This window comes from Talpa europaea (assembly GCF_964194135.1).
Source record: "Talpa europaea genome assembly, chromosome: 1".
Classification (NCBI taxonomy): Eukaryota; Metazoa; Chordata; class Mammalia; order Eulipotyphla; family Talpidae; genus Talpa; species Talpa europaea.
The window spans coordinates 4,179,142-4,204,779 of record NC_140073.1 but is presented as its reverse complement, the minus strand read 5'-3'; the positions used below and the strand labels follow the sequence as shown (position 1 = coordinate 4,204,779).

Sequence of the window (25,638 nt, the reverse complement as noted above, 5' to 3'; positions counted from 1 at the left end):
CCGGGCCAGGCGCATCTCACCTGTACAGAATCAGAGCCACAATAAATTCTATTTCACAGCCCCTGTGCTGGGCGCCGTCTGGCCCCTCCCAGAAGGCTGGGTCTGCTGCCCTGCGGAGTCCGGGCCCCCCGCGGACAGAACATCAATTTGCTTCAGAAGCCAAGAGTAAAGAGGCGCGATGTGATTTATCAGTTTCTAGAAAAGGCCCTTTGGGAGGAAGGCCAGCAGCCGCCCCAGAGACCTGTCTGCCTCCGAACCGGGCAGAGCCTGTAGGGGCGCCCTGGGACACCGGGCGCGGGAAGGGTTTGCGAGTCCCAGAGAGTCCCCGGGTCCGAGCCCCTCGTCGGGGCAGAAGCGAGAGGCCGAGTGCCGCCCTAGCGTCGAGGCGCTGGAAGCCCGTCGGCGACGGCCGGGGCGCGGCGGGTCAGCGGCGGCGCTGGGGCACGCAGGCCCCGTGCGGACGGCTGCGCGCGAAGCCGGCTTTGCAGACGCAGCGGAAGGAGCCGCTCGTGTTCACGCAGCGCTCGCTCTTGCACAGCAGCCCGCGCTGGTTCAGCTCCCGGCACTCGTCGATGTCTGCAGGTGGGGGCGCCAGACGGGGACTTCGCTGGGGGCGCCCTGTGCGCGGCCCCTCAGCTGGCGGCGAGGCGGGCTCCAGGGTCGGGCCCCGCCCCGCCCCACCCGGCCCGCCCCGGCCCGGCCCCGGCCCGGCCCGGCTCACCCACGCAGCGGGCGCGGGAGGCGTCCAGCTGGAAGCCCCCGGGGCACTCGCACACCGCGCCGCCGGGCCGCGGCACGCAGCGCCCGCTCACGCAGCGGCACTCGTCCGAATCCTCCTCCGAGCTGTCCTCCTCTGCGGAGAGCACGGGCGTCAGCGCCGCCGCCCGCGGGGCCGTGCCCCGCCCGCCCCGCCACTCACCTCGCGGGGGCTTCCCCAGCAGCAGCGGGCTCGCGTCCCAGAAGGAGTTGCTCTCGCTCTGCGAGGTCGGGCACTGGGACGCTGGGGGGCAGCGGGGGCGGTCAGGGGCCCGCGGCAGCCCGGCCCCCGCCCCGCCGCCCCTGCGGCCCGCCCGCTCCCGGCCGCCTCACCGGCGCGCGGCGGACACGCGCGGCACTGGGCGCCCCACCCGCGGCCCTGGCGACAGCAGCAGTCGTCGAAGGTGAGGGCGGGCCCGGCCAGGGGGCCCGCGCACATGCCGTCCTCTCCGCGCTGGCCCCAGCACACGTCCCGCCGCTCCGGGGCGCGCTCTGCGGAGGGGCCCGCGTGTGGGAGGAGCCCCGGGCCGGCGGGGGCCGCCCGCGCCCGCCCCGGGCGCCCCTCCCGGCGGACCGGCCCCCGCGCCGCCCCCGGCCCCGCCGCCTCACCGGCCGGGCTCTCCGGGAGCTGGCAGTCGCGGCCCGACGGCCCGGGCACCCAGGGCGCGCGGCACTCGCAGCGGTAGGAGCCTGGCAGGTTGACGCAGCGGCCGGGGCGGCAGGCGGCCGGGTCCTGGCACTCGTCCACGTCTGCGCGGCGGGCGGGCGGGCGGGGCGGGGCGGTTACGGAGCGCCCGGACCCCGCCGCGCCCGCCTCCCGCGCCGGCCGCCGGCCTCACCCATCTCCTCGGGGCTCAGGCAGCGGCGCCGCGCCGGGCTGTACTCGGCCGGGGGCGTGCAGGCGCAGCGGTAGCCGCCGCGCGTGTTCTCGCACACGCCGTTGCGGCAGTTGGCCTCGTCCAGGCACTCGTCCACGTCTGCGGGAGGGAGGCCGGGTCGGAGCGGGCCGCGCCGGGGCGGCGGGCGGGGGCGCCGCACTCACCCACGCACTCCAGCAGGTTGCCGTCGTAGTAGAAGCCCTGCTTGCAGTAGCACTCGTAGCCCGGCTGCGTGTTCACGCACTTGCCCTCCTTGCAGATCTCCGCCCCGAACAGCGCGCACTCGTCGATGTCTGTGCGTGACAAGCCGCGCCGCGTGGCCTGGACCTGCGCGCGCCGCTCGGGCCCCGCGGGCGGGGCGGGGCGGGGCGGGGCGGGGCGGGGCGGGGCGGGGCGGGGCTGGCCGCCGGGCCCAGCCCGCGCCGCGCGAGCGGCCCTTTCCGGCGCTGAGGCGTTTGGGGGCGGGGCTTAGTGGGGCGGGCCGGGGGGGGGGCTTACCACGGTGGGCGGGGCGCCTGCCAAGAGGGGCGGGGCCGGGGCTTACGGCTGTCTGAGGGGCGGGGGGCGGGGTCGGAGGGGCTCACTGCGGTGGGCGGGGCTTACCGCGGTGGGCGGGGATGCCGTAGTTGACGATGTTGTTGTCCTGGGTGTAGCCCTTCCCGTCGGGGCAGAGGCTGTGGAACTCCGCTGCGGGGCGAGGGCGGGGAGGGAACGAGGCTGCACTGAGCGCCGGCTGGCGGGCCGGCAGGCTCGGGTCGGAGTCTCTCGTTTCCCACCTCCCCGGGCAGGGCCGGCTCCGACTTTAAGGGGAGAAGAGGCTCGGGAGGGGGAAGGCCTGCGGGCCCTGACCTGAGCTGTAGACGGGGCAGGGGTAGATCTCGCAGTGGTCCCCCCAGCCGGCGCCCAGCGAGCAGCAGCACTCCTGCTGGGTGACGTTGGTGGCCAGCACGCTGTCGCAGAACACCGTGTCGTCGAAGTTAAGGTAGCATTCCTTCTTGTGGTGCGGCAGCTCCACCTCTGAGGGGAGAGCAGGAGGGTGCTCAGGGTGCTGCGGGCGGCCCACCCACCACCCTCATCCCTCTGCTGCCCCCCTCCCCCATTCCTTGGCGCCACTCAGTTGCCCTGTGGGAGCCAAGCCGGGTCCTGCTGTGGCACTCGGTGCCCTCCCTCAAGAGCTGCCCCCACCAGACATCCTGGCAAAAGAGATGCCCTGGGATTCAGACAGTGGGTCCAGAGTACATGGTTAACCACAGCTGCAAGGTGGAGCAGGTGATCTGGCTTGGGGGACGGGCAGCGCACTCACCCTCACAGCCATGCTGGTCCTGGGTGGGCGTGAAGCCCTCGTCGCAGATGCACACGTAGGAGCCCTGTAGGTTCTCACAGGCGCCGTGGGGAAGGCACAGACCCGGGTCCTGGCTGCACTCATCTATGTCTGTGGGAGCGAGAGAAGGGTCAGCTGCAGGGAGACAGGCCCTTCCCTGGGGGTGTACTAGGGCCTCACATGAGCTCTGCTCCTCAACTTCCACTTGATTTCAAAATTCGCACAGCAGGAGGCCACTCGCACCTGTCTGTGCCTGTGATAGATGGTTCACCCCAGGAGTGATTATTCTTCATAAAACCTTCTGTGACTCCCACTGACCAGAATGGAGTCCTAACAGGTCAGCATTTGAGGGCTTTCAGTTTGGTTTTCCTGACAACTTTCTTTTTTTTTCTTTTTCTCTTTTTTTTTTTTTTTGGTGAGACCCTCGCCGGCGGCCGGGGAATGAACTGGCGCTGCAGAGGCTGCGGGCAACCTCGCAACCAGCGCTCAACCGCTGCATCACCAGGGGAGGCCCCTGACAACTTTCAATCTCATCACTCCACTCTGAACGCCCACCCCTACCCCCAACTGTGGTCAGGACACAGGCTGCTACTCACCCCTAGAAACACAACCAGCTCCCTCCAGATTTCTGATTGTTGTGAATCAGAAATCTGGTTCTTTGGGGCCTGAAATGCCATCCCCTGCTTTTTTGTGCTTAGAAGACCAAGTTATGCCTTAGGGAACCCTGTTTACACTCCAAGTCCCCATTCAGCTGTCGCTTCTTGGCAGTTAGTCACTGAACCAGACCTCTTCAGCACCCAGCACCCTGAACCGTGAGAATCGGTTTACATGTTGGCCTTCCGCAGCTGGGAGCCTGAGGTCGCTGCTCAGTATGTAACATAGAGCAGAGAACCTGGCAAATAGTCGGTGCACAGTCACTTCTCAGGGGATGAATGCAGACGATGCAAGTTGCTGGGGAAGATGAATCTACTAATAACCATAAAGCGGTCAGCACCGTGTATAGGAAGCATCCGCTGATCACTAATGTCATTATTAGCGTTATTTCTAGATGGAAAGTGGAAGGATGCGTGAGAGGACAGAGGGATGGGAGGGTGGGCAGATGGAGACCCAGACAGCTCAATAGCTGGGCTGGGAGACGACTACTCTCTGCCTTTCCTCCTCAGCTCTCAGCCAACCCCCATACCTTGGCACTTCCTGCCTCCTACCAGCCGGTGGCCCTGGGGGCAGAGACACCGGTAGGAGCCATTGGTGTTGATGCAGTCGCCCCCGATGCAGGCTGCAGGGAAGTCACACTCATCGATGTCTGTAGGGAGCAAAGAGGCAGAGAATCTCAGGGCTGCTCCCACTCGCGGGGCCTGAGCCTGCCAGTGTTTCCCCAAAGCCCTGTCTCAGGCCGGTACCCCGTGCCCCATCGTGGATCTGGATGGGGGGCTGGCTGTGCCTGGCTTGTTCACAGGGAGTCCCCGGGCAGTGGGGGACCTGGGAGAGGGAGGAACAGGCCAGCCCCCCTCACCCTCGCAGCGGCTGCGGTCCCTGGACAGGTGGTAGCCAGAGAGGCACTGACACTGGAAGGACCCTGGCGTGTTGGTGCAGAGGCCGTTGTCACACACGTCCCCAGCCTCACACTCGTCCACATCTGCAGGGCACAGGGGGCAGCAGAGGTTCAGGATGGGTGGTGCCGGGCTTCTGCTACCCTTTCCCCACTGCTGCCCATCAGCAGGGGCCCCAGTGCTGACGCCAGGGCCAGAGAGACGCACAGGGTGCTCCCCCTGCTCTCCCTAACACGCTCTGGGGCTGCAGGGGCCCGGTGCCCAGGCTGATGCCAAGAGCTGGTGTCCCCATCCTTCACCCACCTCACTGCCTCTCCTTGTGCGCCCAGCTGCCCTCACTTCTGCTCTCCCCTGTCCCTAGCTGACGTGGCTCCCTTCTTCCCGGGTAAATTAGCCCCCGTGGCTTTGAGCACCGCACAGAACTGCTTCTGCGGCAGAGGCACTTGGCTCTCCCTGGAGTGCATGCTGGTCTGCAGGCCTCGCCGCTGGAAGCTGCTTGTTCCCTGCACCCCTGCCGCCTTCCAAACCACACTTCTCCGAGGGGCAGGTGGCCCCCTGCCAGCCCCCCCACCTTCTGTTGCCAGTGCCACCTCCAGAGTCACTCTTCCCATCTTCTTCCTAGCCTAGGACTTAGCAGAGGCAGGCCCAGCCTTGGACCTGGCACTCCTCGACCCCTCAGTTTCTGGGACCCTCACGCTCAGGACATGGCACTTTTGGGCCCTCAGCACTGCCCCACTGTGGGCATCTCAGCAGCTGCTTCCCTCCCACCAGCTCTGTAGTTCCCAAGTCTCCCGCCCCCCTTATCTTAAGGGGCCCGTGATCCTCTCCTTCTGCCTCTGGGCTTCTGGAATCCAGATGCTGAGTGGGACGGAGCCAGCTGCCAAGTTGAGCACACTGGGGCCTGGGCCACTCCCTCTGGCCCCCGTCAGGCCAGACCCCCGAGTGGCTAGAGCCGCCCCTCCCTGCCTCAAGTCTGGACTTCTGGGAGGCCCCTAGGCAGCCCCCAGGGCCTCGGACAGTTGCACACAGGTCCCCTCCTCTAGGCACTTCTCTGTTTACTGAGAGAATTGAGGCTCATCTTTAACCACCTGCAACTCTGCAGTCAAATGCTCTACCCCTGAGCTATATTCCCCACCACCTGCAACTCTGACCTCCATCCATCCCTCTTGCTCACATTAGAGCAAGACGTGACCTTCTGTCCCCGCTGGCTGCCTCTGCCCTTCCTCCTCTCCCAGCTGCCTGCCCTCCCCTCGCTGCCTTGCTCGCATCCACTCCTCAGTCTGGGCCCCGAGACCCATCTGGTGACCCCAGGTCTCGCTCTTCCTCACTGGCTGCCTGCATCTCTCGGCTTCCCATCCAGCCGCAGAGGCCACCCTGCCGGATCGCCAGGAAGTGAGTCCCTCACCTATTAGTTCTTATGTTACGGGAACCTCATGGATGCATTCAGTTCACCCCCTGTGGCCCTGGAAGCCTCTGCGCCCCAGCCTCTCAGCTGCTGCCCCCTGGGTCTCCAACCTCTACCCCCCCATCATAGATATGGCAGCACCCACGAGGCCCTGCCGAGGCTCCCTCCTAGGCTGAACAGGTGCACCCCAAGGCTCCACAGCCCCTAAGGTCCATGGTTCCAGTTGGTGTGTTTGACCCAAGGGTCCCGACCCATGGACCCCCCTTGCTGGTCTCTCCAGCCACTGGAAACTCAGTGTCTTCCAAATATGCGCCCCCTGGGCGGGGGGAGGTACCCATCCCAGAGAATGCACCACCCACTGAGTCACCCAAACTGGCACCTGGAGGGTGCTCACTCGACTCTTTCCTTCACCTGAACATCTGGTTAGCAAGTCTAGGTAACGTGATCTAATAATTTGCTAATATCACATCATCTTGTGACCCTCCGGAGGCCTCTCCTCTCACGGCCACGGCCGTCCCAGGCCTCTCCCACAGTCCCCAGCAGCAGTCCACACTTGGCAGCAGAAAACTAAAGCCAGTGGTGAAACTGTCACTTCCCCTTAAAGTCCTTCAGGTGCCTTTGAACACCAGCAGGATGAGGCTTGACCTCCTAGGCAGAGCTTGGGGGCCCTCCGAAAGGTGGGGGCCTGCCGCTCAGCAGTCAGGTTCGGCCCCCAATCCCTGCTTATACCTCCAGGGTTCCTGCATGCTGTTTGGTTTTGCGAGTCTGCAGGCGCTGAGCCCTCTGCCTGGGTGCTGTTCCTGCTGCCCTTTCTCTGCTTGGCTACTTCCTACCCGTCCTTCACGACCGCTCAGGCCTCCCTCCTCCCAGCCCAGCTTCACCAGGCCACAGCTCCCAGCACAGCCCGTCCAGCCTCTCAGATCCCAGCCCCTAGCCCACCTCCCAGGGCAGAAGAAATGTTGGGGGCGGGGAAACAGTAACTCTTCCCCATGCTCTAATAGCTCCCCCCCCCCCTTCAAATTCAAGCCCTGCAAACGCAGCTTCGAGCCCTGCCCTCTACAACCCTTCCTAGGTGGAAATCCTGGTGGCCCCTTCCTGGGGCCGGTTCGCCGAGAAAACAAGCGGATCAGCAGCGAACGGGCCGGTGAACAGGCTGCCTCGGGCCCAGCCCCTCGGGCTCCGCAGCGGCCGGGGCGCTGGGGCGGGGGGCGGTGGGAGGCTGCAGCGGGCGCGGGGCTTACCCAGGCAGCTGCGGCCGTCGGGCGCGGGCGCGTAGCCCTGGGCGCACGTGCAGCGGAAGGAGCCCGGGAGGTTCTCGCACCAGCCGGGCGCGCAGGGGCTGCCCTCGGCGCACTCGTTCACGTCTGGGCGGAGAAGGCTCGCCTCGGTCTCCGCCCCGCGGGACCGTGCGCCGTGCGGGGCGGGGTCCGCTTCAGCCGGGACGGGGTACGGGGGCGGACCCCGCTCCTCCCGGGAAGTCCCGCCCGGGGCAGACGCTCGCCGCCGCCAGCCGCGCCCCCGCCCCGCCCCAGCGGGACCCCGGCGCTCCGCGCGGGCCGCCCCGGGACCAGCCCCCCAATCGGCCTTCGAGGCTCCGCCTCCGCCCGACCCGCGGGCCGGGCCCGCCCTCACCGCGGCAGGCCGCGCCCCCCTGGCTGCGGTAGCCGGGCTGGCAGGCGGTGCACTTGAAGCTCCCGGGCTTGTTCTCGCATTTGCCGTCGGGGCAGGAGCTGGGGTCCCGGCACTCGTCGATGTCTGCGCGGGACGGAGAGGAGGGGCCCGTCTGGGGCCGGCGTGGCCCGCCCGGTGCTCGGGGAGGGCCCCCGGCCCCGCTCCGCCCCCGCTCGGCGGGGCGAGCCCGACCCTCGGGGCTCCCGTAGGGGCCCCGCGCTGGCCGGACACCGGCGTCCGGGCGCCCCGCCCCGCCCCGCGCCGAGGGCCAGGTGAGCACCCCGCGGGCCTGGAAGGGCCCCCACCTTCGCACACGGGCGGCCGGGAGGCCTTGAGGCGGTAGCCGGGGTAGCAGCTGCACTTGTAGTGGCCGGGGAAGTTGCTGCAGAAGCCGCCGTCGCCGCACAGGTGGGGCTTGGCGCACTCGTTCAGGTCTGCGCGGGAGGGAGGGAGGGGCGCGAGCGCGGGCCGGGGCGGCGCGGGGCGCGGGGGAGGCCCCTGCCCCCTGCCCTCGGCGGCGCCGCCCGCCCCCCGCCCCCCGCCCCCCGCCCGCCGCTCACCCACGCACGAGCGCCCCCCGGCGCCCACGTGCAGGCGGTAGCCGCGGTTGCAGTGGCAGTTGTAGGAGCCGCCCGTGTTCATGCAGATGCCGCGCCCCGCGCCGCACGGCTCCGCCTCGCACTCGTTCACGTCTGGGGGGACACGCGGGCGGGGCGCGTCACGGGGGCGTCGCGAGCCGGCGCACCCCCGCCGCCCGCCGCCCGCCGCCGCGCTCACCCACGCAGTAGCGGTGCTGCGGGTGCGAGCGGTAGCCCGGGTTGCAGTGGCAGGAGTAGTCCGAGGGGCCCGGCACGCACTCCCCGTGGCCGCAGATGTTCTGGTTCAGGCGGCACGCGTCGGTTTCTGGGGGAGCGGAGAGCAGCGCTGGGCGCCCGCGCCCGGGGGAGGGCGGCGCACCCCATGCCGAATGACCACGGCACCCCGAAGCTGGCCACACCGTGACCTTGGTCCCGGGACACCCCGCTCCTATCCTGCGCTCTCCTCACCTCCAAACCCATACCCCCCATATCCTGACCAGATGGCCCCAAACCGAGAAGACCCCGCCAGCTCCCTGTCACTGCTGTCTTGTCCCCTCCGTGCTCTCAGCCTTCATCCTTGCGCCCCTACCACCACCTGACTCCAGTCACCCCAAACTCAGCCACAGCCCTCAGGGTCCCTCAGTCATCCAATGCCCTGACCCAAGGGGCTCTGAAGCCCCCTCCTCCCAGTCACCCCAATAATTAAAACCCTGCAGCCTCCTTCATGCCCAAACCCTCTAGCTTAGTGACCCCTGACACTCCTGACCTCAGGGACCTGGACCCCATTCTAGAGTGAATGCTTTCTTTCCGTGCGCCCCAGGGCAGGCAGGACCCAGCTTCCTGGGAATCCTGGCCTGCCCCTGGGGGGTGTACAGGTGGCCAGATTCAGAGTTCCCCACCCCTTAGTCACAAGTCCCAGGACTCCCTGCCTCCTCTGGGCCCCTGCCTGCCCTCCCCCTGCAGCCCAGGCCTTGCTGCTCCACCCTGCCCACACCACGCACACGTGGCCGGGCCTTTTGCAGGCTGTTCTCTGCCTGGAGGGCCTCTTCAGTGTCCTCAGCGCCCCTCTAAGAAACCTCCCCAGGGTCCTGGATCTTCCTCTACACTGTCACGGTCCCCAGGCCTGTCACTGCTCTGTCCTAGCCTGTGCTCGCCTCCAGGGCATCCTGCGCCCTCTCCCTGGAGCTCTGCTCAGCTCCGTGTCTCACTGGGCCAGGCTGGCAGCTCTGGGGGCTGTGGAGTTCACACAGATGTGGGCTTGCACTTGGCTCAGCGGTGTGCCCTGGGCCGAGTTACTGAAACTCTCTGAGCCTCACTTTTCTCAGCTGGAAACCAAGACGACCAGTGCCCGCTTCACTGAGTCTGAGGCTAAGTGATGTTTAATATGTGAGAATCTTCAGCCCGGGTCTGGCACGGGGCCCTGCTCAGACATAACTAGCAATTATTAGGATGCCCCAAACCCCGCAGTCCCTTCCCACAGCCTTTGGGAACAAAACCAAGCCTCGAGAGTGGACTCTGTGGCCTGCCCTCCCCTAGTGGGAGGTGCTGGTCTGTGTGGTTCTCTCCCCACCCCCCCACCCGCTCCGGAGCTGCATGTTTCCACGCCTGAGCCCAGACCTCACTTGCGGTGGCTCCTGCTCAACCTGCACACCCACCCTGCCCCGCTTCTCAGCAGCTCCCACATCCTTACGCCCCATCTCCCTGCCACCCTGAGCATCAGCACCCCCCATGTCCTTCCTTCCTTGATTGATTTTTTCATAGCTTTTTTGAGATACATGACAACACTCATATGTCGTCTCTCTGCTCTGCAAGGACAAGGAATTTTTGTCTGTTTCGTTTCCTGCTGTATGGCCAGCACCTGAGCAGTGCCTGGCACATAGTAGGGCCTCAATAAATATTTGCTGAATGAATGAATGAATGCTTTCAGACTGGGCCGACCACCGTAATGCCCGGATTATTTGAGGGCACAGTGGGGTTGCTTCTGCACACAGAGGCGTCCCCAGTCTCCCCAACCACACCCCCCCAGGGCTGGCGCACAGTGTGCCCTCGTGAGCCTTAGTGCGGCAGACTGGTTGAAGGGGGCAGGGAAGGCAAAAGACCCAGCTAGAGGCGTGGCTTATCAGAGTGTGCCCGGGCGGGCGGGCCTTACCTGTGACCTGAGTTGGGGCGATCTCCACCGCGCTGCGCGAGGGGGAGAAGTCGGGCAGGAACCAGCGCATGGTGGGCGGCGAGGGCCGGGACATCAGCTCTGCGGGCAGCCGCGCACACCGTCGGGGGGAGAACAGGCCGGGAGTGCAGCCCCTCTCCCCCAGGCCGCCCACTGGGTGCTTCTCACCCAGCCGCACCGCCCCCTGGTGCCCAGGCTGTGCACCGCCCGTCCCCCGGGCAGCCCGGACCGCCCGCCCAGCTCACCCGGGTAGGGCCGCGCGGGCGCGGTGGTGGCCGGAGGGTGGCTCTGCTGCGACGGCTGCTCCTCCATCACTGGCTGCGGGTGACAGGGGGTGAACCAACCCTCTGTCTCCCCAGGCTCCCCACCCCTCCTGCCTGGGCGCTCATACTCACTGAGTCCGTGCTCACCCCTGAAAGGGAAGACAGGGGCCATTAGGTGCTGGTCTGGGAGAAGAGAACTGAGCCTGGGAGGGCAGCGGGGGACCCCAGGTAGGACCTCTAGAGCTCAGCAGTCACGCCCTGGGCCAGGCGACGGGGGTCAGAGCCTGGAGTGGGGTGGAGGGGCTTGACTAGTGGTCAGGGGAACAGGTCTGGGGAGTGAAGGTGGGTCACACCCAGGGCCAAATTCCTGGGTCGGGGTCAGAAGGTCAGATCCAGGGGCAGCATTTGGGCTGCAGCAATGGCCCGGTTTGAAAATCAAAAGGGTCCTGGAGTCAGAAGAACAGATCTGGGGGATTAGTCCTCTAGAGAGTGACATCAAGGCTTCCACCCCAGGTCCCAGCCTTGGCTCTCGGCGGGTCAGCTCTGAGGGCCAGCGGTTAGCTCCAGGATTAGGAGGTAGGGGTTAGGCTCAGGTGCTGTCTGTGGGTGTAGGGGCTTCACGTCCACCAGGGGCCAGCAGGGGTCCACCAGACCTCTCTCTTCTTCCGAGTCCTCAGGAGGCGGCGCCCGGCTGGGGCTTTCAGGAAGTTGCTGGGGCTTGGGGGGGCCATCAGGGTGCAGGAAAAGGGAAAAGTCACTTTCGCCTTGAATGGTGAGCGTCTGGTGGGAGGTGAGGATGTGGTACCCCTTCCCAGCTGGGCAGATCTCCTTGAAGGCAGCTGTGGCCGGAGGAAGGGGTAGAAAAGTGAGCATTTCCTGGACAGACACACAGACAGCCCGCCCTGTCCCCATACGCCCAGGCTCACCAGTGCCATCAGCCGGGCAGCGCTGGCACCGGGCGCCCCAGGCTTTGCCGACGCTGCAGCAGCAGAGCTGGCGGGTGAGGCGTGTGGTCAGCGGGTGCTGGCACTGGTGCTCGGGGCTCACCAGGCGGAAGCACAGGCTCTTCTCCTCCGGCTTGTCTGCTGCGGGGGCCAGTGGTGGGCATGGGCATCTGGCTCTCAACACTGCCCACGTGCCCCTTCCCAGGGGCCCCAGACCTTGCCTCTCTGGCCCAGACAACCCTTGCTCCGCAGGTATACCCTGACCACATATGACCCTGAAGTCATGTGACCCCTACACCCGTGACGACTAACCCACTGACCCCCTGATTCTTGCTACTCTAGACTTCACATCTAGAGCTCTCAAGTCCTTCATTTCATATGACCCTGCCGCCATATAACCTGACCCCGGGTGACCTCACGTGACCTCTGACCCTCATCCTATCTGCTCTGGGTGTTGGTCCTGCTGTAGTCACCCTATGACCCCACTCTGACCTTGGTGACCTCTGATCCTTGCAGCTTGGGGCCTTACCCCACCCACCATGCCTTATGACCCCCCCAGGGACCCAAGGGCCTCCCCACCCCCAGTCTCACCAATGCACTGCGTGCGCGAGGGGCCCAAGCTATGGCCAGGTGGGCAGACACAGCGATAGGAACCAGGGTTGTTGAGGCAGTCACCATGGCGACACATGCCCGGCATGGTGCACTCGTTGATGTCTGCGATAAGTGGGAGTTTGGTCCCCCCAGTCTGGGGCCCCGGGGCGACAGCAAGCTGCTCCAAGAACCTCAGGGTGTGTCCCAAGCCCCTCCTCCTCCCTCACCCACCTGGGGCCTCCCCCAGTGACAGTGGCTTGCTCCCCCAACCCCTGCTGGCCATACCCTGGCAATGGGTGCTGTTGAGTCTCTTGTAGCCCTGGGGGCAGTCAGTGCCCACCTCCCCACGAACAGGCCCTGGCTTCTGCACCCCTGTGTCTGCAGAGAGAGGAGAGCATGGCAAGGGGGCACACTGGGGCCCCTGCAGGAAGAGGCAGAGTGGGGTGTAGAGGGGAATTGGGGAGTTGAGGCTGCACTGGCCCCATCAGAGGGGGTGGGGGGACCCCATGAGCCCAGACACTCACACTGCAGCTGGGGGCACTTGTGGCACTTGCTCTGGCCCCAGGCGGTGCCAATGCTGCCGCAGCAGTCCTCCTGCTTGGTGAGGCCGGGGAGGGGGTTGCTGCCACACTAGGGGACACAGAGGGGGGGTGTCACAGGATGCCCTGACCCCAGCGGCCCCCTTCCGCCTGCGGACCCCCTTGCTGAGCAGTCCGATGAGCTGGGGCAGCTCGAGCCCAGCGTGGATCCACTCACAGGCTGCTTGGGCAGCGTGTCCTGGAAGCAGCGGCCCAGGGGCTTCTGGGTGGGCGGCCGGGGGTGCACGGGCTTGGGGTGCGGCAGCAGGTGCTGGGAGGGGGCCGGGCCCTCGGCGTGCGACCCCTCGATGCGGTGCACTTGCACGGAGGCCTCCGGCGGGTGGTGGACACGCACGTTCACCACGGGGGGCGGGGCCTGCACTGGGGGCGGGGCACGGGGGCCTCAGGGCTGCCCTGCCGGTGGCGGTGCCCGCTCCTCCGGGTCTGGCCTCCGCCTGGGTCCCGCCACCCCAGTGCCCGCCCACCTCGGCCGCCCGGGTCTGCCCGTCGTCTGGTACCTTCCGCCGAGATCTGTCCTGGCCCGAGGGGCACCAGGAAGGCTGCATGCTGGGCAGGGGGCCCCTCCCCGGGGCCGGGCGGATCTGCGATCACCTGGACCGCGTAGATGGCATGCTTGCTGGCCACAGCCTCGCCCTCCGGTGCCAGGGGCGGCAGCGCACCTGTGGACAGGGCCCCGGCCCGGCCCAGCCCGGGGCCTGAGCCGCCGGTGCCCGTCCCGGCTCCTCCCGCCGGCACCTGGCAGAAGCGACCCGTGAAGTCCGGGGGACACAGGCACTGGTTCCGCGAGGAGCACTGGCCGCCGTTCATGCAGGGCAGGGGGCACACCACTGGGGAGGGGAGGCGGGTCAGGGCCAAGGCCGCCGCCCCCGCCCCCAGGCCGAGCCCCTCACTCACGTCTCGTCTCGCGGTTCCCCTGCTGCTCCCTGCCCGCCGCCCAGCCCCGGCCCTGGCGCATCCCACGCGGGGAGACGGGCCCCGGCCCCGCCCTGCCCTGCTTCTGTCTTAGGTCTTGGGCTCGATCCTAGCCAGGAGGCCGCGCCGGCCGTGGCCCACACGCCCCTCCCCAGCCGCCGCCGGGTCTTACACGGGGTCTGTGCAGCCCTTCGCGGGCCGGCCCGGCGGGCACCTGGTAAATAGCCCGTGAGGATGACCACGAAGAGCCTTCCCTCCTCAAGCTGCCCCAGCCCTCCCTGCAGGTGCCATGTCTCTCGGAGCCGCCGCTTCTAAATCCTCCCGCGGCCTCAGCCCCCTCCAGACTCTCCCTGTAGGGGCCGCCCGCCAGGGCCCACCCCGGCCACTGCCCACAGGCCACATCTCTAGCCCCGCCTCTCCGGGACCCTCCACCCCGGGGGGCGCTGTCAGAAGTGGAGGTCCTGACCCCTCCACCGCCTCTTGACTTTGGACCCATGCGGGGAACCCCTGCCGGCCGTCAGTCATGGCGCCATCTCTCCTGCCCCACCCTGCCCAGCGGCGGCCTCTGACCAGATTCCCCAGTCCGTCTCCCCTCCTCCCCCTGCCCTCTGCTCCTCCCCTGCCTCCGGCCTGGCCACCCAGGCTCCCCGCGGCTCCCTGCCTCAGCTCGTCCTAGGCCAGCACCCGGGAGAGTCCACCACAGCCAGCCTCCTGGCAGAGCCCTACATCCCCAGCCCCCACTGGCTTCCTTGCCCAGAGGTTCAAGATGCTCCAAGGACCCACACAACCTTTCAGCCACCCCCCCAGCTCCTTCCCCTGCACCCCAGGCCTCATTTCTCCTCCTGCAATGGCCATGTCCTCTGCCCCCCAGCTGTATTCATGCCACCCCATCTCCACATGTCCAGCCTTATCCCTTCGGTCTCAGCTCCTCCAGGAAGGGCCTGTCCTCTTGTCCCACTCACCCCTGCTCCCGCTCCTGCGTGCCCACCCTCGGCCCAGCTCTGCCTGGCACTTGACTCAGCTATGTTCATGTCTGTCTGTCTCCCTCCAAAAACGGTGCTCAGCAGGGCAGGGCCGGGTCTGCCTCAGCTCTGGGCCCCAGCAGAGGTGCAGGGGTGTGGCTGGGCCAGAGGATGTGACACACTGTTCCCTGAGTTCCCTCCCTCCCCACCTGGAGCGGGGCCCTGGGCTCAGGCGCCAGCCCCGGCCCCTCTCCTGCCTGCCCCAGCCCTGCCCTCACTTTCCAGGGTTGGAAGGTGGGGGTCAGGGCTTCCTAAGAGCACCCCTGCCTGACCCATCCTGTCCAGTCTGACCGTGCAGGACACGGGGTAAAAGAAGTGTGCCCCGGGCCAGGGGGGCTGGACCCTCTCTTTCCTGCCTCCCTGTGCGTGAGTCACCCGTAGCGGTGAGGGTGACCTCCCAGTGACACCCGCCCACTGTGGCCTGGGCACTGAGCCTGGGGGATGTGGGCAGCTCGGATGGAGACAGCAACCTCGACAGGATGGCGGGGGGCCTGAGAAGCCGGGCACATGAATACTCACAAGCATAGTCATCTCGTCTCTCCAACACACACGCACACACTCATTCTGACACCAACACTGGCTCACATAAACACTCCCACAGTGACTGGAAACACGCACCAAGATAACAACACAAAGAAAGACACAATCACAGCCTGCCACTCCGGAGCCCATGCGTGCCCCTGTGCCCCCCACACCCCTCTATGGGCTCTGCGAGCCACACTGGGGGTCCCTCAGGTCTGTGAGTGGTATGTGAGAGCTGGAATGCGTAAGAGGGGCTGTTTTGCTGGTGCCATCCTGGGCTGGCCTAATTACCCTGTCCAGGAGGGTAATTACTGCTGGGACACCTCCCTCAGCCCGGCCCGCAGGGCCCTGTGGAGGAAAGCCAAGCCCCAGGCCTGGCCCTGTTAAGAGCGATGCTGGGGAAGAGGTGGGCTCTGGAGGAACCGGGGCGGTCATCAGGGAGTCAGAGGGGTGGGTCGGGGAGATCCCGAGGGCTTCTGAGGCAGAGCCTTGAGAGCTTATGGGGGGCGGCAAACCAGCCCCTGTCTCCAGGCCTACATCCCACTTCTTAGGCCCCAAACCCTCCCCTCCCAGACCTTGCCCGCCACTAGTTCCCTCACCCCTGCCCTGATGTCACTGCTCCTCCCACGGAAGGCAGGTGCCTGCCCCTGGCACGCCTGGCTTTAGGCATTTTAGACTTTTCCTGTTTATTCCGGCAAGTCTGTGTCTGGGGAAGTGGGGGAGGAGATATTTGCCCCTGTCAACCCCTGTGTGCTGACCCCCACGCCCTCTCAAAGCCCAGCACCTTCCTAGAGGCCGGCATCCCGGGACCCCAGCCTGAGCCCACACCCTAGGCCTCAACCCTCACCTCCAGAGCAAGGCCCCGCCTCCAGGCAGCCCTCCCGGCCCTGGTCCCAGAGCACCGGTCCCCCCAGCCCCCCAGGTCCTGGGGGCCGCAGGACCCCCGAGCTCGGCTCTCTGTACCCCTGGCCTCCGTCTCGCGTCCAGGCCCCGCTCCGCCCGGTGCCCCGCTTTCCCCCCGCGCCGCGCGGGTCGGCCGCGCTGCCGCCAGCCCCCGGCCCTCACCCACGCGGAAGCCGGAGCCCGTGAGCGTGTCGGTGCTGTGGCCGTTCTCGCCGATGAGCGTCATGTTGGAGCCCTGCTGACAGCTGTCCCGGCACTGGCCCTTGAGGCAGGTCCGCTTGCAGATCACCGGCGCGAAGACCACCTTGAAGCGCTCGCGGGCCAGCGCCCCGCCCCCGCCGGCGCCCCGCTCGCCCGCCGGCCCCCCCTCGGCCCCGCCGCGCGGGCCCAGCAGCGGCGGCAGCAGCAGCAGCGCCAGCAGCCCCGCCGCCCCCGGCCCGCGCATCTCCCGGGCCGGGCCGCCGGCCGCCCCGCGGGGCCCGCGCATCCGCGGCCGCGGTCCCGGGGGCGCGCCGGGCGGGGGCTCCGGTCCCGGCCGGCCGGCGGGGAGCCCCGGGAGCGCGGGGGCCGGGCGCGGGGCGCGGGGCGCGGGGAGGGGGGCCGGCGCGGGGAGCCCGGAAACCGCCGCCGCCGGAGGGAGCCCCGCGCCGGGCGGGCCGGGGCCGGCGCAGGCCCGAGGCGCAGGCGGGAGCGCGGAGGCCGGGCGGGCGGCGCGGCGAGGAGCGGGCGGCGGGCGGGCCCTGCGCGCCTCCCCGGCGGGCGCGGGACCAGGCCGGGCGGCGCGGAGAAGGGAGCAGTTGTTTTCCCCGGCTGCCGGCGCGGCGCGGCGAGGGGGCTGGGACGCTGGCCCCGGGCCAGGGAGACAGTTTTTTCTTCGGTTTAAAGCGTCGCCGCGGCCGCCTGGAGGAGCGCGGGCGCGCGGCGGGGGGAGGCCGGGCGCCCCACCCCGCGTGCCCGCCCCCCCGGAACCCGCCGCCGCCGCCGCGCTGGGCCGGGGCCAGAGGGCCCTCACCTGGGACCGCCGGGCCGGCCGCCAGATTCCTTCGGGCGGGGCAGCCGGCCGCCTCCCCGCGGGAAGCCGAGGCTGGGGGCGGCCCCCCGACGTCGCCCCGGCCTCGCGGGCCCCGGGGGACCAGGCGGCGCGGGAGCCCTGGCCTCGGCGCCCTTCCCAGCGGCCGGTGCGCAGGTGGGCGGCGTACCCCGCCGCTCCCGAGTCTCCGTAGTCCTCTCACAGGACTGGGCTCGAGGGGGGCCGCCCTCTGGCCTGGGGCTCAGTCCTCACTGAGCCAGGAAGAAGGACCCAGGAAGAAGCCCAGAGAGAAACAGAAAGAACCAGACTGGAAATCCAGCCTCCCTGCCAAGCCCCCCCTAAATGACTTCCTGGTGCCCACCCTGCACCCCCCCCCCACGCCCCTTGGCCTTGTCTGGCTGGGCTGGCGGGGCCTGGCTCTGGGCCTCAGACACTCTGGAATCGCCAAGCTCTGAGCTCAGGGCCTGGCCCCCTTCCCAGGCTAACAGCCGGGAGGAGGGGGGTGCTGCCTGAGGGCCCAGGGGGCTGAGGAGGGGCACCGTGGGGCCGGGCAGGGGTTTGGCAGGGGCTGGGGAGTTTGGCCAAGGCTGGAGAGCAGTGAGGCCTGTCCACTGGTCTAGAGAGGAGACCCTGGAGGGCTGCCCTGCCCGGGGCCCAGACTGTGCCCAGGGGGCGGGGAGACCCCAGGATTCAGCCTCTGACTTACAGAGCTCAGCTGGGGGTGGGTGTGGCCGGGGCAGGTCCAGAGCAGGGCACAGGATGACACTGGACCCGCCTGTGGGTGCCGGCCCCGGGTGGCCGCCTGACTGGACAGTGGGATAGGGGGGAGAAACATGTCTCTGACACACCTGTGCAAGGAACTGGTTTTGTTCTGAGGGTGGCTAGATTTGGGTAATTTGGGGGGGACTGAGGGAGAGCCTTCAGGAGATCCCCTGCTTGGATTTCTCAGTGGGCTCTGTTCCTATAGCCAGCATTTCAGGGCCAGGGAGGGAGGCCCACATCCCCAGGGAATCCCTGCAGCTGGAACCAGGCTGGGCAGCTCTCAGCCTTGCACCTGGCTCAGGTCACGCTGAGGTGGGAACTCACAGGAGCTCTAGACACCTACCTGCAGGCGTGCGGCCCAGCGGCTGCAGCCCTTGTCTCCTCACAGTCCTGTGAACCTGTCCTCCCACCAGGCCATAGTCTAATGGGGGGCAGGGGGGGGGTGGCGCGTTGTTCCACCAAGTCTGTTTCCTCAGCCATGAAATGGGAATCTCCTCATCCCACAAGCTGAGGATCTGCCACATGCCAGGGTCTTGTCAGGAAATAGAGCCGCCCCTCTCCCTGCCCTCGTGGAGTGTCTGTACTGGGGAGACAGGGAGACCAGCGTGTGACAGCAGTGTGCGCACAGCGGGCAGCCACAGAGGGTGGAGACAGGAAGGCAGAGGCCTGGGGGCTGCCGCTGGTGGGACCTGCACGTCCAGGAAGCCCCTCTGGTAAAGGGACTTCTGAGCTGGACGCTGAAGGAGGCTGGAGTTAGTGGTGCGCAGCCTCGGCTGAGGGGAGCCCATTGGAGGCAATTAACAGAGGATTAAGGGGTGAGGAGGGTCCTTTCTGTGAACTGAGAAAAAGTCAGTAGAGGTAGGAGGCCTGGGTGAGGAATTTGGGTGCAGGACAAGAGAGAGTGCTGTGTCCTCTCAGGGGAGATGACATCGCTGGGACCCATGGAGTCGGATTTGGGAGGTGGACTCTAGCGTTGGGGTGAAGTGGAGGGGCAGGTGGTGTGAATGGCTCCCAGGTCCCTGGCCTCCACCCCTGAGAGGGTGGGGAAGACTGCAGGGGGGCGGGAGGCCGGGAGGGCCTGGAGCTGTCTGGGGCCTGCTGAGTTTAAGAGGCTTGTGAGTTACCCCAGAGGAGACAGATGTCTCCAGGGTTCTGGAGCTCGCACAGGACATCGGGCTTGGAGACACAGGGCCCCGGGGTACAGGGGCATTTGCAGCATCAGCTGGAGAGAGAAGAGGGCCCAGGGCGAACCCCGTGGGTTACCCCGCCCAGGTCAGGGGGAGGAGGCAGCCGCTGAGGGCCCAAGGCGGGAACCAGCGGGAGGGTGAGGGAGACCTCGTGCAAAGCTGCTGAGTAACATGGGGGTCATGACTGCCTTTCCCAGGACTGTCGAGGGGCCTCGACACTGAGCCCTGAAAGCAAGGCCCCTCTGTGACACAAGGCCGCGCATGCTGGGGAGAGGGAACCAGGCTCCAGAGGGCGGAGGGGCCCTCCAAGGGCCGTGAAACCCCGGCGCTGGCAGCAAGGGACACTGAGTGCCACAAAGGGATTGGGGTGGGAGCCGTCACCCCCTTGCTAACTGGAATGCTGGAGGGCTGCCCCAGCACGGGAGCGGGGTGCCTACTCACCTGCGGCCTGCAGAGAGGGCTCTGGGGAAAGAAATAGCACCCTCCCCTCCTCCTAACCTCTGGGCCTCCCAGGCGCTGGCGCTGAAAGCAGGGCCGTGGGCAGAGAGCTGGGGCGGGGTTTTCACGGTGAGGTTAGCCCCCTAACCTCTAGAGGGGCGCGGCTGCAGCACAGGGAAGACAGGGATCCGGAGTGGCTCTGCTGGGCCCAGCGTGACGCCGGCACACCCGTGGCCTGATGGTCCTCTCTCGCCTCACCACCGTGCGCCTCCACGGGCCACCAGCCTAGCAGCCGACATCTATACCTCGACACCAGGTTCTGGGAAAAGAAACTATTGCAAATCGCTTGGCAAGGAGGCAGGACATAAACTCAAATCTGCCCCCCCCCCAAATTCCAGGGGTTTATACTGACGTGGGGGAGCAAGGTTGAGAACAAAGGAGTTAAGTATTATCGATAGGAAAGTGGCTTGGGGCAAAGAAATATGTCCTGGGCCATAAGCTCGTTGGCTAATTGCGGGGTAGAGCAGATACGGAGCCATGTGGAGAAACTATTCTTCAGGTCACTGCAGTTTGGGATTTCTGTCAGGAGATGTCGCCTCCGGGTCGCCCCTCCTCTGTGAGGGCTCCTTTGCAGTCTCCTGGCTCTAGTGGCCTTCAGGCTCAGCCAGCTCGAGGTTGGTTTCGTCTGCCTGCTCAGTCTGGGTCACCTAGATCGGTGAATACAGCCTCAAAGAGAAAGTGAGATTGTGTTTTGTTTTGTTTTGTTTTTCATTTGTGTCCTAGGGTCTGAGAGCAATTTGACCATTTGGTCTTGGTTTCAACCACACCCAGCCACCTCCCCTTCCCAGAACCCACTGGTGTAATTTTCAGACCTCCCAGATGTATGATGTCCTGTGAGTCCAAGGAGTCCATGACCTTTGCATTCATTCCAGAGTGTTCTGCCACCTAACCAGTCTCCCCTCGACCCTGCCTGCTCCTCCACCTGCTGCCAGAGCCATTTTTTTTAAAGATTTATTTATTTATTTATGCATATAAGAGCTGGGGTACAAGAGGTGTGGGGGTGAGAAAATTCACCAGAGACAGAGTGGGGAGCAGAACAGGCAGACTGACCAAAGTGCACTGCTGAGGGGAGCAGCAGGCAAGACAGGAGAGGTCTGCTGTGCCATGTGGGTTGCTCTGTGGCCGGCCGGGGATCGAACTCGTGCTGCAGAGGCTGCAGATATCTTCATAGGTTTCGTCTTAACCCCTTGTGCCACCAGGGAGGCCCTAATTCCTCATTCTTTAGTGAAGTTTTTTTCTAAACATCTCATTAAAAAACAGCCCAGGGCCTCACTGGCGGCGCAGCGGTTGAGCACTGGGTTGCGAAGCTGCCCACAGCCTCTGCAGCACCGGTTCAATCCCCGGCTGCTCCCCGGCCACCAGAGGAGGGTCCCACATGGCGCACAGACCTCTCCTGCCGCCTGCTGCTCCCCTCAGCAGTGTACTTCGGTCCTTCTGCCTGCTCTGCTCCCCGCTCTGGCTCTGGTGAATTCTCTTACCCTCCCGTGCTTTCGACTGTACCCAGTGCTTGTATAAATAAATAAATAAATCTTCAAATAAATAAATAATAAACAGCCCAGAGGAAAAAAGAGAAAGAAAATTGCAATGGACTATATATATATATATATATGTGTGTGTGTGTGTGTGTGTGTGTGTGTGTATAAATTTTTTGAATAAAAGAAAATTGAAAGAATTGAAGCAAAAAAAAAATGTTATTAGCATGGTGTCTGATCCAAAGACAACATACACCAAAAGTTGACTACAGTTGACCTTGAACAGGCAGGGGCTAGAAGTGCCACTCTCACATGTCCCGTATAACTTTTGAGTACTCCCAAACGTGAGTACAGCTGTCCCTCGGTGTCTGCAGGGGACTGGTTTGAGGACCTCCTCAGATCTGAAAATCCGAAGATGCTCCAGTCCTTTGGGGCGGTCATCCACATCCTTGGGTTCTGAATCCTCCGGTTGAATCCAGGAATGTGGAACCCCTGCATATAGAGGCCAGCTGTGTTGATTTTTAAAAAATCCACATATGTGTGAGCCTGCACCATTGTTCAAGGGCCCACTGTGTCGTCTTTATTACTGTATCAGCTAACTCGCTCCTGTTTCACCGACATGTAAGGTCAATTCACACCACAGTGAAAAACAAGCAAAAAGCCTGCCCCTCCTCATGCCTGTTATCGTGGAAACACAACAACGTGTATTATGTTTCTGAGCATCACCACTATGTGGTGCAGCCACGTAACCTGTCTGCCGTTGGCACTCTGCCTTCTCCTCCACCTGCTGCCAGAGCCATTTATAAAAAACTAATTCCAAGGCCTCCTTGGTGGTGCAGGGGTTAAAGACACAGCGCTATCAAGCTGTCCGCAGCCACTGCTCAACAAATTGGATCCCCGGCTGGCCAGGGAGCAACCCACATGGCGCAGCAGACCCCTCCTGCCTCCCCGCTACTCCCCTCAGCAGTGGATTTCAGTCAGTCTGCCTGTTCTGCTCCCCACTCTGTCTCTGGTGAATCCTCTCACCCCCGCACCTCTAGTCTACACCCCAGTTCTTGTATGTATAAATAAATAAATCTTTAAAAAAAACCAAACTAATTCCAACCACAGTTCTTTTTTTGTTGATTTTATTTTATGAGGTTTAACTGAAACACACTGCTGAGGGGAGCAGCAGGCGAGACAGGAGAGGTCTGCCGCGCCACGTGGGTCAGCTCCCTGGCCAGGGATGGAACTCAGGTCACAGTGGTGACAGCCCTCCTCTCCCAAGAGACCCAGCCAAAGTTCTGATTCGTGTGTCTTTCTCCGTAGCAGTAGCAAATTCCCCTCGTTCACGTTTAGTGTGTGTGTGTGTGTGCATAGCAGTAAATGCTGTCCGAAAGCGGGTGGAAGTTTCTGTACTCCCATGATGCCTCTTAGTGCTGGTTTTTACAATGGGGCAGACCTGAGACTGACCACTGGACGGTGAGGAGCTACCCCTCTGTCCCAGCCCCACCCAGAGGAGAGTTAGCAACAACCAGGACAATGTCTGGCACCTGACTTTGAACCTGCTTCCTGGCATTCAGGAAATAAAGTGGAAGATCATCTGTTCCTTGGCTGATTATACAGATTGGTCAACAGATGTACTGCTAATCACCTAGCCTTCCCTTAAAACTTGGGTTGTTGGGTTTTTGTCTTTCTGTCCCCAAAACCTGTTAATCAACTCATGAGATCCTCATCCCTTCTCTTACAGAAAACCATGCTTCTATCAGCATTTTATCCTCATTGTCAAAGAGCTAAGAACCGTGAAAGGGGCCTCCTTGGTGGCCTAGGGGTTAAGTCTCAGCGCAGTCATTGCTACAGCCTGAGTTCCATCCCCGGCCAGGGAGGTGACCCACATGGCGCAGCAGACCTCTCCTGGCCCCCCTGCTGCTCCCCTCAGCATTGGATTTCAGTAGATCTGCCTGTTCTGCTCCCAACTCTGTCTCTGGTGAATCCTTTTACCCCCACCCCACACCTCTGGCCTATACCCCAGTTCTTCTATGCAATAAATAAAATAAACAAAAATTAAAAAAAAAACAGTGAAAGGCCTCTGATTTTACCATACTTTCAAATAAACAAGTTAGAGTGACACAATTTCATGGATATAGGCAGAAGACATGAGATTTCTGCGTCAGAGACAAAGGATTATCACTCACAGCACAGCGAGGTTTATGCATGTGGGCACATTTGTGTCACACTCCTTTACCCTCAAGCCTCATGCAGTCAATGCGGATGAACTCCCATGGGTATCGACACACATGGGAAATTGTGCTACAGAGGAGGAACGCTAACTTTAGGGTACCCAGGTATTTTTTAAAGGGCAGTGTGTATACCTGCCCTTTGCACTAGAGGGAGCCATTATCTCTGTCATCCAAGACTGTTCACTATAACACATCCTGGAGAAGATAGTCCAGACAAAGGTAATGATTCTGCTCACTAGACCTGCATAAACATGAGACTGGTAGAGAACTGTCTCTTAATCTCTCTCTCTTCTGGCACTATTTTACAGATGAGAGGAACTGGAATCTAGACAGATGGAGTAAATTACCCCAGGGGACATAGTCAGTGAGCAGCAGGCCCAGGATCAGGCCCAGGGGTCACTGACTTTGGGCCTGGGCCTTGTCCACTCTCCTGAGGAACTTGAGGAGGGGCCCTGAGGGGAGAAAAGTGAGGGGGATCCCCTTGAATAGTGTGAGAGAGGAAGAATGTAAGCAGAGTGAAAGGAGGTGAGGGGGTCATGTTTGTAGGACCTTAGAGACAGGAGTAAGAACTTTGGCTTTTTGTCCAAATGTGATGAGATGCCTCAGAGTTTAAGCAAAAGAATGACAAGATCTGACCCATGTTTTATTTATTTTTTAAAGATATTTATTTATTTATTTATTTATGCATACAAGAACTGGGGTGTAGACCAGAGGTTCGGGGGATGAGAGGATTCACCAGACACAGAGTGGGGAGCAGAACAGGTGGATCTACAGAAGTACACTGCTGCAGGGAGCAGCAGGGAGACAGGAGAGGTCTGCTGCACCATGTGGGTCAGCTCCCTGGCCGGGAATCAAACTAGCTGCAATGGCTGGGGATAGCTTGACAGCGCTGAGACTCTAACCCCTGCACCACCGGGAGGCCCTGACTCATGTTTTAAAGCAATTACTCATTTTCCTGCTCTGTAAAATGGGGATAGCAGTAGTACCTCCTCCGTAAGGTTGTCATGAGGAAGAAACGGAAGGAATTAAGTGGGAGGATGTCTGTGTGAGGTCTTAGTCAGTGCCAGGCAAAACAGACCATTGAGTGGATCCTGGCCATGATGACAGCAGAGGGTGGTGGGTGGGGGTGAGAACTGAAGACATTAATGACCGGGAGGTTCTGGAGTCCAAGAGACAGCCCAGGGGTCGCTCACCTAGTCACCTGGCAGCACTGTTCTGGAATCAGGCCCTGGGACAGGCATACTGAGTCCAAGAGACTGCTGGTAGCTGGAGAGATTGAGAGGGGTGTAAGCCCTGCCTCTAAGTAAGCAGGAGGCAGCCAGAGTCAGAAAATGGCAGCCCCAGGGAGTTTGTGTAGGAAGACGAGCCAGTAGGGCACTCAATCTCCAGGTAAGATTGTAAAAACAGGTGCTGTCTAGTCCAAGAAGGCTGCCAATGAGATTAGGGAGTCTAGTCCCAGCTCCTTCTCCAGGCCCCTCGTGGGCCTCGAGGCACTGGCAGGCTGCATATCTGGGGAATGCTGGCTGCACCACCTGCTTCTCCAAACCTAAAACGGGAGCGGCTGCATATGGAAGAACACGGGAGAGGGAAAACAAAAGTAACCACGGCCAAATAATTTTAGTCACCGAGCAGTAGTAATTTTAACAGCAACCTACCTAAGGAAGGCGGGAGGGTCGCGGGCACAGACGTGGTAAGTCGCTCACCCCCACCCTCCAGCAGGCGTCGCTCCGGGGCAGCTACAACCGGAACTGTGCTGGCCCAGCACCCCTCGTTCTCCACCCACCGCCCCTCACCCCCGCGCCAGTCGGCAGGCTTTGGGAGGGCTCAAATTTCGACAACACAGGAGTCTGCTTAGGGGTTTACTTTGCATCCGTCTCAGGCCTTGAGGGAGGGGGTGAACTGAGGGAGGGGCGAGCAGAGGGAGGGGGCACCGATCCTGCAGCAAAGGGGCGAGCCTTGAAACAGGCGAACCCTGAACGGTTTAGCAGGCGGTTGCGACCCGGGCCGGCGTGCGTCGCCCAGCCACGAGAAGCAGAGGCCTGAAGGGCGCCACGCGCTCAAGGGGCCGTTTGTTATCACGAGAGGCTTGTTATTGCGATGACGCCACTGCCCCGCCGACCCCAGCTAGGCCCACGCGGACAGGGAGAGCCCGGGGAGGCGGAGGCCGGTGGGGACTTGACACGCCGGGGAGTCCCCTAGGTCCGCGGCGGGCAGGAAGGGCGACCCGGCACCGCCACTTCCGGGTTCCGAGCGTAGTCACCATGGAGACGCCCCTGCCGAGGCCACGCCGATAGAAAAGTTTTTGTTTTCTCGGCTCCCGCCTAGGGGAGCGCCCCCTGGGCCGGGTCCAGAGTGCGGCCGGCACGCCCCACTCCGGGCAGCGCGGCG

At 63.9% G+C, this 25,638-nt stretch overlaps 1 protein-coding gene across 3 annotated transcripts; it reads right to left on the bottom strand.

Annotated features, from left to right (window-relative positions):
* Nucleotides 1-252: 252 nt before the first annotated feature.
* On the bottom strand, nucleotides 253-16,569 carry LTBP3 (latent transforming growth factor beta binding protein 3; the record flags this gene model as incomplete). 3 transcript variants are annotated; one of them, XM_084255111.1, is made up of 28 exons in its annotated part: nucleotides 253-576; nucleotides 722-853; nucleotides 920-1,000; nucleotides 1,090-1,248; nucleotides 1,366-1,506; nucleotides 1,596-1,733; nucleotides 1,799-1,927; nucleotides 2,238-2,321; nucleotides 2,484-2,651; nucleotides 2,938-3,066; nucleotides 4,139-4,258; nucleotides 4,469-4,591; nucleotides 7,152-7,274; nucleotides 7,543-7,665; nucleotides 7,887-8,015; nucleotides 8,142-8,273; nucleotides 8,359-8,484; nucleotides 10,309-10,407; nucleotides 10,572-10,644; nucleotides 10,722-10,738; nucleotides 11,243-11,428; nucleotides 11,516-11,674; nucleotides 12,125-12,247; nucleotides 12,410-12,502; nucleotides 12,649-12,754; nucleotides 12,881-13,083; nucleotides 13,221-13,550; nucleotides 16,245-16,569. In XM_084255111.1, the coding sequence occupies 28 exons, from the start codon at nucleotides 16,567-16,569 to the stop codon at nucleotides 425-427; spliced, it is 3,903 nt and encodes a 1,300-aa protein (XP_084111237.1). In that variant the 3' UTR covers nucleotides 253-424. The 3 variants fall into 3 exon arrangements, with proteins under 3 accessions (XP_084111237.1, XP_084111238.1, XP_084111239.1); XM_084255112.1 differs by lacking the exon at nucleotides 10,722-10,738 and having other exon boundaries at nucleotides 11,229-11,428; XM_084255113.1 differs by lacking the exons at nucleotides 1,366-1,506; nucleotides 10,722-10,738 and having other exon boundaries at nucleotides 11,229-11,428.
* Between the last annotated feature and the right edge of the window lie 9,069 nt (nucleotides 16,570-25,638).